Source organism: Lingula anatina, chromosome 9 (assembly GCF_051362555.1).
Source record: "Lingula anatina isolate TDL-2025a chromosome 9, LinAna3.0, whole genome shotgun sequence".
Lineage (NCBI taxonomy): Eukaryota > Metazoa > Brachiopoda > Lingulata > Lingulida > Lingulidae > Lingula > Lingula anatina.
Window position 1 is genome coordinate 16,236,120 of NC_141775.1, and position 10,896 is coordinate 16,247,015.

Genomic DNA, 10,896 nt, shown 5'->3' on the forward strand with positions numbered 1-10,896 from the left:
GACTTCTGTGAAGAGTACTTATACAGGTTTCACGTTTACTTTAACGGATATCTAATTTTTCCTGTCGAAAGGCGGTCAAAGGTGAAGGATGAATCAAAGATAAATTTAGAAGACTGACTGAAATATATCTCTGGATCTGCCCTTAGCCGTGTATTGTAAGGGGCTCTGGTGCATTGGGACGGGTTGACTTCACAACATTTTATTATAAAAACGTTTTAAATTGAACGGTCTTATTCTACCATCTTTCAGCTAGATTACGGTGTACTCAAACAGAGGGATATATTTCCCCCTTGATTCGTCATACTTGGCGCACAATTTCAACTTCCCGGGACAGTCTCCTGTATAAACTGTTCCATCCCACGTGTCCCCGTCGCTAGGCAACGGTTGCCATTTCCCGTTCACCATGGCGGAGACCTGCAGCGCTCCTGGAACCTGAAGTTTGAAACTAATCAGGCTTCCGGCGTCAAGGACCCCCGTGAAAGGGTGATGGAGAACCCCTACATCCCAGCGCCCTAACGCGATGGGCAAGGGGCATTGTTCCATAGACGACACAGAGCAGCGAACAAGCACGCGGTAAACACACTCAAATTGGTCTTCCACTGCCGACTGCGAAACTGAGATTTGGGATACATTCAAGTCTAATTCCGCAGCGAAAACAGAAAGCATGTAAAATCCGTTTTTTATCATTCTTAATCTGAATCCCACGTGATCTGGGTCTTTTTCGTAGATCATGGCGAACTGAGTGTTCTCCAGAGCGGACGACACCGATTTCCCAAAATATACGAAAGTATGCGAAATTCGGCAGTTTCTTTTTGTAAGTATTCGAAAACAATAATCACTTTCTTTGTCATGTACAACGTATGGGTCAAAACGAGCTACAGGAGAAATGCCCAAGTCCTTGGCATGTGCAGTGGCGCCCAAAATTTGTACATTTGGATAATGACGTCTGCTAGAAGATCTGTCGACGTCAGTACAGTTAATCTGAAACACGCATGCGCACTCCATGGTTGTCGAAGGATCGTCTGCTACGAATATTTTCAAAAAGTATATGCCTGGTTGTGGGACTTTGGCAGTGAAAAGAACCTCGTTGTCGATTCTTCGACAAAGAACGCTTCCTGTCACCGATTCTCGACTAGCTGCAGACGGGGGGTGGTGTGGGTCAATTTTAGCGGCAAAGTCTGCCCGACTGGCATTCGGCACTCCTATTCTCACCTCAGCCCTGCCGGAGTGCGTCCATAGAATCGATATGTACCGGGTTGCGAAGCGCAGGCCTTTGTTAAAAAATGGCGCCTTTACCACCGGGAGTCTAATAAATTCCTCCATGGAAATGGCAGGCTCCATTAGCTGCCACTTTTTGTCGTCTGGAAAATGTTCAAAAATATGATCTTCGGGGTCTGTGAGAAAATAAAACTCCTCACACCGATACTGAAGCTCTTCGTTGATGACATTCCCCTGACCTTGACCTGGTGATGTGATCTGACCTTGACCTAGTTCGTCCTCAAAGTGTTTCCCCCTGGTGAATCGTGCACCCCATTGGCAGTTGATGAAGTGCCAAGACCCGTCCACGCAGACCGCTGTCCAGGAATTTCTGAAGCGCCTGGACATTTTACGACCAGCCTTGTAGCCAGAACCCTTCGAGTACCCACGGACGATCTCACAGTGAATTCCAGCGTAACTAATGTAAAAAATAAAAACAATAACAATGAATTTTAATTGAATCCCCGAAAATAAGCAGTCATAAGGAAGAAAGACTCGACTGATACATTCAGTTCACTGTTAGAATGAGGGCACAGGGTTACCTTGAGAAAAGAAAAGAAGAAGAAAAGAAGTTCAAGAAAAATAAGAAGAAGAGGTGGATACCACCAAAGATAAGATTGAGGGGTACTTGCTATGCCAACTCCCCCCCAACCCAGAATCCAGAATACAGTTTAGCCCACCCTCGACGTTGCAGGTGGTTTCCTCGAATAAAATCTTCACTGAAAGTGGTATAGAGTTTCATGAGACAAAAGAGGCACTGAGGTTTACCTGCATAGTCGTTTAAAAAGAACATGATAACTTTCAATCCCCAGTTTGATCCCTCTAAGCAGTCCCAGGGGAGTGTCTGGGTCAAGGTCATCGCTGAACTCCATCTTGTTCAGGTTCTTTACGGTAATCCAACGGAATATGGCTCTGAAAGCGTGTAACATTTTTAGATATTAAATTAAATTATTAAAATTATATTAAAAAATTAAAACAAACGTGCGCCTTGTTGGTTTAGACAGCTCAAAAAACAGATTAAAGAAATGTTAAAATCAATGATGCATCTGCCCTAAGAATTTCACTAAGTAGTATATGAGATAAAATAGGCAAATGTTCTTCAAAAAATCAGTCATTTTTCTAATATGCAATTGCAATCATGCTCAGTGTGTGTTTGTTCGGGGAAATAATTAATAAATAAGATAAAATTAAAATTAATTAAAATCAAAATAAATAAAATCAAATAAAACAGATATCAGAATTCAATGCTGACCTTCAGTAATGTTAGATAATAAGAATGACTCGCACCTTGCTTTTTCTAATTCGTTACAGCAATCCTTGGTTAGGTTCCTTACAAGGTCTGTAAATGTTGTCAAATCGTCGGATTTTGCAACCTTTAATAACAGTTGTAAAAAAGTCTTAGTCATACCCCGCTTGAAGAAGGAGTGCAACCTATCCTCACGAAATCAAGAAGCGTGAATAAGGTAAAATTGCACCAATGATAAAAATCCATTGGAAAATTTGAATATCGTCTCTCCATAATTAAACCCACTGTATTTATTTATTTATTTATTTATTTATTTATTTATTTATTGCAAGGGAATATGCAAATGTTTTACCATTAATATTAATAAGGAATGCTAGTCACTCTCGTCGTAGAGATGGAAGCTGCAGTATTCACTCGTAACTGTGACAAAAGAACAAAAAAGTCACAAAGGTGGCTATAATTTTCAGGTGCAGACGTCTCACTCAATAACATTTGGTCTGGTGATGAATCTTGACGGGTTTTTAATTTAAATTGGATCCATCATAGTGGTTATAAATGTCATTGGAGATATATGCACAAAGCCACGTTTCTCGTTTGCGACGCCTACGTCAAGGTGTTTTTAATAAGAAGTGTGTTGCCGCATTTCACAGTTATGAAACAATGCAATGATTTTGGGCTGATTCAAATTTTCGCTTTCTTAATTCATTTTAATTCAGTTTGCCAGTACGGTTTGTCAGTGTTTAAAATTCTGTCTCAATGGAACAATTCTTTTTAATTTGTTTACTGAACTTGTGTTTCTACAGCTGACGACGTAACAACGTCGCGTCTCCCTGGAAGAGCTTTCTGCTGCTGTACAGAGAATTTGGCTTCAACTTTTTTGAAATTAGTACGTAAAAGGAGAAAAAAATGCTTGGTTTCAGAGCCCCCTGTCCTGGATAGAAACCCCCCTTACCCCCAGGCCCCCTCACCCACCCACCCTCGTCGATCTCATTGGGTATTAAGTTGGCGGACAGAGAATTCTTGGCCTTGGTAGGTTGCCCAAACAGAAAACGTTTATTTCAACTACACCCCCCCCCCTTTCCCCTTACTTACATTGGTCTGGTGGTAAATCTTGACGGGGTTTTAATAATAATTGAAGCCGCTGCGTTTCATAACGGTTATTAATGTCATTGGTGATGTCTGCACATAGCCACATTTCCCGTTTACGACACCAACGTCGAGGTGTTTTTAATAAGAAGTGTGTTGCCGCATTTCATAGTTATGAAACATTGCATTGGCTTTTCACATGTTCAGATATTTTGCTTTCTTTATTCATTTTAATTTATTTCCAAACCTGAGTTTGGTTTGTCAGTGCTAAAAATTCGGTCTCAACGAAACAATTCTTTTTAATTTGATTACTGAACTTGTGTTTCTACAGCTGACGAGGTGACAACGTGGCGTCTCTCTGGCAGAGCTTTCTGCTGCTGTACAGAGAATCTGGGTTCAACTTTCCTGCACTTTGATGCGTAAACGGAGCAAAAAATGCTTGGTGTCACACCTCCCCCCCCTGTCCTGGATAGATACCCCCTCCCCACCAACCCCGTCGTCGCTCTCATGATGAGTTATTCAGCTGGTGGACTGAGAATTCTTGGCCTTGGTAGGGAGCCCAAACAGAAAATGTTTATTTTACCCCCCCCCCCCCCCCCCTCCACTTACTTACATTGATCTGGTGGTGAAACTTGACGGGGTTTAATAATAATAGAAGCCACTGCGTTTCGTAACGGTTATTAATTACATTGGTGATGTCTGCACAAAGCCACATTTCCCGTTTGCGACGGGAGCGTCAAGGTGTTTTTATTAAGAAGTGTGGTGCCGCTTTTCATGCTTATGAAACATTGCATTGATTTTGGGCTTATTTAATATTTCGCTTTCTTTATTCATTTTAATTCATTTCCAAAATCGAGTCTGCCAGTACGATTTTCAGTGTTTAAAGTTTTGTCTCAACGGAACGATTCTTTTTAATTTGTTTACTGAACTTGTTTTTCTACTGCTGACGAGGTGACAACGCACTCTCTCCCTGCTTTCTGCTTTCTGCTGCTGTACAGATAATTTGGGTTCAACTTTTTTTCTGAACTTTGGTGCGTAAACGAAGCCAAACATGTTTGGTCTCTTGTCCTGGATAGAAAAACCCTCCTCCCCCCCCTCCTCCCTCCCCCTCTCGTCGCTCAAATGGGTTACTCAGCCGGTGTATATTACTGAGAATTCTTAGCCTGGGTATTAAGCCCAAACAGAACATATTTTATCTCAACCCTCCCCCCCCCCATCTCCCACCCTGTGTAGATTACACCTCACCCCAGCACCCCCCCCACCACCCACCCACCCCACCATATATCCTCTGATATTACAACCCCATTAAAACACTGTACAGAATCACACTCTAGGGTTTTCAACATTTTTGTACCAGCCTACTAGCGCCCCCTGTGGCTAGAGAGTACCAAACACACCGTTTGTGAAGGCTTGGTAGTATGACAGGCAAGAGCAGGGGTGGATCCAGAGATATTTTCTGGTAGTCTTCCAAATTATCTTTGTTGAACCATCCTCCATTTTTGACCGTCTTCAGATAGTCCGCGGATGCGAAACTGACCCCTCCCCCTTCCCCCCTGGCGTGGGGCCCAGGGCCCGCTAAAAGGCCCCGAAAAATGTTGGTATTTGGTACTGTTTAGAAGTATGATTCAGCTAGTCAAAATTCTAATTTCTAATTTTTTTTTTTTTTATAGAAATTGAAGGGGGTCAGGACCCCATTGACCCCAACCCACCCGCTCTAAATCCGCCACTGCGTGTGATATCTGGACTACGTGTGCCCCACTGCGCATGGACTAATGGAGCTAAATTCTCAAAACAACGATTTTTCAAATGGACTCATTGTTATTTCTTCCAAAGCAACACAATAAGACACGTCTGGCTGCTTTCCTCCAGAAGGCATGTGTTATAGAGTTAGACAAATATTCTTTGCTCTTTCATCACACAGCGATCGACTTTCATCCTTTTTAAAGGTCAAACTTTATTATCTACCCTGGCAACCCACGAAGCGTTAGATCAATAAATAGAATTCAAATAAAATTACTGATCAATAAAAATAAGAATATCAATAGATATTTAAATAATCAAGATAAAAGATAAGTTCTATTTCATCTTGGCATCTGCACAGGTTCATTCACTAATGTAGGCATTTTAAGGTAGGAAGAGTCTAAAAGAAACATTTTTGTTTTTTCTCTTAGTTAAGGATACTGTTAGCCTTTGCCAAAGCTCCTCATCAACTGCATCACATACATTCGTTTGGATAATAGATAAATCTTTAGTGTTCAGTGACTAAATTAATTAACATTTATACGTATGTTATCTTACGAGTGAGGTCATAATTGCGGCTTTGTGGTAAAATATTGAAAGATTGTTTTCTCAAATTTCTCCTTTACCTGAGAACCTACGAACACCGTTTCAACACCAATTTAATGACACCATTCTGCTAGCGATTTGTCTTGAAAGACTTCGTTCAGATTTTATTGTTGATTAAGCAAAATAATGCCTTTGTTTAACGAAAATGTGTTATTAGGGATGAAGTTACGCTCCATACCGATTGCTATCTCACCTCTAAATAGAAACATGTTTTATTGACGATTAAAGCTTTGAGTTGCCTATGCTTATACATTGCAACGATAAATATACACACCGATATTTTACATTTTGGATGTTATTTTGTTGTTTTATATCAGCACAAAGATAAATGCATTATTGAATAATAAGATGCAATAAAAGATAATAATAAAAGAATGGCGGAAATTCAAACAATCCAACCGCATTCAAATAAATAAATAAATAAATAAATAAATAAATAAAGCCATACAATACTGACCTCGATCGCTTGCATATCGAGGCGTTGGACGGCAGAATCCGACTTTTCAAAGAGGTCCATCTTTTTAACCTCTGGTGGAGCGACATCTGGAGGTAGAGATCGGTTGAAATCATTCTCTGTGTCGATCTCTCTTTCCTGAAATGTTTCAAAGTTTTATTGCGAGTTAAGAAACACAAGGTTTGCTCATTTATAAAAAATCAAAATCCCGAGACAAAATGTCGTACTGTCAGATTGGCCTCGGAAATGTGGTTTCTGCAGATACTGATTAAAATTCTTGATAAAAAGCGCTAATTGACGAGTTGGGGGAGTTCAGTCAATTAATACTTTTGTTTACTGAACCGTCCTGGTCGAAAGGTAAAAAAAATAATGATCATAATAAAAATAAATAAATGAATTGAAATAAAATAATAAACGAATGAAAATTAAAGACATTAATAGGCTACACTTTTACCAGATAAAGTCATAATGAATAAAATAAGAACTGCAAGTTAGTAATAGTTAAAATAAGTGACTAGGTCTATATCTGTTTTAGACTTCATCAATTTTAGATACATGAGCATAAACACCTTGTGAAAATAAACAAATACACAATACGATGCGCCAACGACTTAAATTTCACCACTATCACAATTTAGTCCTCTTCTTCTACTGCAACAGCTGTATTCAGTTTGATAGCACTAGCACACTCACTTCTGGGATGTTCAAACTATTGAGGCGGAATCTCTCCGAGATGACACAAAGTTTCGCGACTGAACGTAAAATCAAGCGAATTCCGCTGTATTTAGAGTAGGTTTGGGAGCTTTATTCATCTTATTATGTTCATTTTATCCATGTAAAGTCTACTGAACATTTTATATGGATTTTAGAATATAATTTATTATTATTATTATTATCATTATTATTAAAGTCTCACTTTCTCAGCTATTAGTGACAGCATCTCTTTGCTGTGTTTCTCCACCAGCTTGGCAAGCTCCTCTTGCTCTTGTTGTTCTAGAGATCGCATCAGCTCCTGCATTCTCTCGTCAAGACGGCTTTGGTATTCGTCATCAATGTGCTTACTTTTCTCCAGCAAGCTGGTCGCGCTTGTATCTCCTTCTGAAGCTTCGTCATCCAGATTCTGGTCCTCGGTGATGACGGCATCATCATCGTCATCATCAGCCCCTGCGTCGTCTGCTGCGCTTTTGGGGGCGCCTTTCCAAACTAATGGAGTCCCTTTGATAATTCGGCTAGGACTCTTCATCCCTAACCTGTCGAAGAGAGCGACGAGTTCTTTGACAGAAGTTTCTTTTTCTGCCATAATCTCTTCCACAAGCTTCCGCATACGCTCTTCCTTTTGCAAGTGGAATTTCTTAAAGAGGGAGTCTTCTTCTTCCTTTTGTTTTCTTTCCAGTTCGCGCTGGGCTTCAAATATGCCATGGTCTTCGAAGTCCTTTGAACAAAAGAATAAAATTAATAAAAAAATAACTAAAATAAAAAATGATAATAATAATAAATAAATAAATAAATAAATAAATAAATAAATAAATAAATAAATAAAATAATTAAATAAAGCGAAATGATGTATTCCAATATGATAGAAATAGGCCCTATAGCCTAAATGGCGCCTGACCCTTTATGAAGAAAAAAAAATGCCAAGTATAAAATTAATTCAATTTGTGTGAAAATTTAAGTTCAATTTTTTTGTTGCTCGGAGTAAAATAATGTTTTCTCTTCCAATCTAAATTTTACAAAGACAATATGAACTTCCATAACAAATAAATCGTGCAAATTTCTTCATGACTGAAGCAAGTGGCACAAAAAACAGTCCATGTGGTGATGATGCTCTCACATAGGCCTATATTTATTATTGACTTTTCACCTTGTAAGTTTTGAGCGTGGGGTATCTTGTCATCGTCTTGCGTCCGCTAGGGGTGAGTAAGGTGGCACTCTCTGCGTTGCTGTCGTCATTCTGATCGTCAGCAGTCGTCGCTGGCGCTGCTGGATCCGTGCTCTGTGCTTCATACATAGAGGCTCGCACCTTCGGATAGATATAAACATTTATTTATTTATTTATTTATTTATTTATTACACCTGAAGGGTAAAAGCCGTTCAAGAATACCCTACATAAATAACATCGCACACTTAATTCACAGAATAAAAGTAAACAATAAAACCGTTCTAATGTACACAATAAAATAATTTTGAAATGCATTCAGGTTAAAATATTGGACAGAGGAGTATTAAAAAGGAATAAAATTTAAAAGCGTTAGTTAAAAGTTGCACCGAAGATACCCACATTACTATAGGTTTTTACATATAGACGACTGGGATGCTTTCACTTAAATTTATCATGATCAAATGTTGATAATACATTTATTTTTTCGCTTTATACACAGAAGCTTTTATATTTCACAGGGGTATCATTCATTTAATATTAATTTCATAAGTATGTTTCAATCCATTTCGCTTGCTTCTACTTATGTATCACTTCATACCTACTCATCTGTGTAACTTTCACCCATCATCCCTCAACCACCCCCCCCCCCCCCCCGAGGTGAGCGACCCCTCCCTCCACCCGCCACCCCCTCCTTCCGTGTGAACCCTATTAAATGGCAGATTTAGGTTTTTTCAGCCCCCCCCCCTCCTTCGATCTCTGAAAAAAAAAAAAAACACACAATGTCCCCCCCCCCCCCCCCCCCACTTTGAAAATAAAATTTTGACTAGCTGAATCATAGAACTAAACCGTACAAAATGCTACTGTTAGCCCTCTAAAATACCAATTTTTTTTTCGGGACCCTTCAGTGGGCCCCCACACCAAGTGGGGGGGGGGGGGGTCGGCTTTGCTTCCGCGGACCCCACCCCCACCCCACCCACCTCTACAAATATCCTTGGATCCGCCTCTGCTATTGCTAACACAAAGGTTTCAGTCGTGAAATATTCATTTCAGAAATATGTTTTAATCTATATACTTTTTTATTTAGGCCTATCTATCCATCCCTTCATATATTAATCTGTGTTACTTTCCCCACTGTAACTCAACGCACGCGTGACGTGCGCGATCCTTATCTCCTTCTACTCTCCCGTATGGACCGTATTGCTAACAGCTTACCTGCCCTCCAAATATACTCCACCGCGCAGGGGGCGCTGAGAGCGCCGTCTGTATCCCCACAGCGTCCACGTCGATGTTAGCGACCCCCAGGCGGGGCATGTGATTTTGACAGTAGATCTCCCCACCATTTTCGCTCCGTTTATCAAGGTGGTATGTCTTGAGGTTCAGCTGGAGGGCGCAGGTGCGACATTTAAAGCAGCCCTTGTGGTAAACCAACCCTATGTCGATTCTCTCAACGGGGTAGACTGTCTGCTCGCAACGATGGCAAGTGTTGTCTAGGTCCGGCATAAGCTCCATTTCCGTGTTTTATGAATAATTTATATCCTTAGTTTGAATATGTCATAAATAATGTATATCCTTATCGAGGGAGATGCAGTTTGGTTCATTACTTATTATCATAGGGTGTAAGTTTCGGTCCCTGCGGGCTTTGTCCCATATTCCTTTTTCTAAAAAAAAAAAAAACAAAAAAAAAAAAAAAAAAAAAAAAAAAAAAAAACTCAAGTTGAAATTGTTCCCTCTCTCTGCTTTAACAATATAATTTAAATCCAGTGCCACTTTATCATACGCCTGCTGTAACGGCTATGTCAAATACCTCGTTATCTGCACTGAGTCATATAATATTGTTTACGTTCATTACATTGTTTACTTTTCTATCCCAACAACCGGCGTCGCGTACGTCAACAACTTCAACATGCTTTGGTACACTTGCATGTACATGCTCCGTCATATTCAGTCCCTTCAAATCCAAAATACACGCCGGTCAATACAACATATCCAAACCTGTCCTTGTTTGCCCACGATACAAAATCTGAAGTTTACCGCCAGTGTTTAACTGTCACCTGTTAAGCCCGATCTTAAACTGAAGAAATGCGGTCACTCGATCCACTCAGTCATGTCACCGATGTCCAGCCCAACAGGTAACGCGTTGGTCAGCTACTGATTCAATGCCATCGATAGATACAGGAAGCCAAAATGTCAGACCTTGACTTTAAAACCGCTAGCGGGAGAGGTACGTGACGGTTTTAAATACCGCCGTTAAGCCGCCGTCTCTCTTTACCTGCGTGACATAAATCTACCTGTACATGCTGAAAGTAGGTCACCTGAGGTCGTGACATTGTTGTTATGACTCAACCGGCGCGCGCGACGTAATGTAAACACCTTCAGGACGCTAATTTAAATGGGATAACATTCTTTTATAATGAAAGGTGGCGTTATGTAACCAAGATAAAATTAGATTTAGAGAAACGGGGACTTAAATAGTGAATTATAAGCACCAACCGAAAAAACAAGCAAGTTAAAAATCAATTAAAAATACCCAAATCATGATAAGTGGTAATTTTCAGGTGCTTAGGCATCTTAATTTAATAAAGTGGGGTGGGGATGGGGGTGGGGGTGCGGGTTAGCCATCCAGAAATT

General features: G+C 40.2%; 1 protein-coding gene across 1 annotated transcript; it reads right to left on the reverse strand.

The window, feature by feature from the left end:
- Window positions 1-178: 178 nt before the first annotated feature.
- LOC106163782 (hillarin-like) lies at window positions 179-10,570 on the reverse strand. The gene is made up of 8 exons (XM_086994924.1): window positions 10,320-10,570; window positions 9,481-9,926; window positions 8,251-8,409; window positions 7,306-7,821; window positions 6,393-6,527; window positions 2,545-2,630; window positions 2,026-2,169; window positions 179-1,675 (listed from the first exon to the last, which is right to left on the reverse strand). The coding sequence occupies exons 2-8, from the start codon at window positions 9,775-9,777 to the stop codon at window positions 250-252; spliced, it is 2,763 nt and encodes a 920-aa protein (XP_086851050.1). The 5' UTR covers window positions 9,778-9,926; window positions 10,320-10,570; the 3' UTR covers window positions 179-249.
- Window positions 10,571-10,896: the final 326 nt, after the last annotated feature.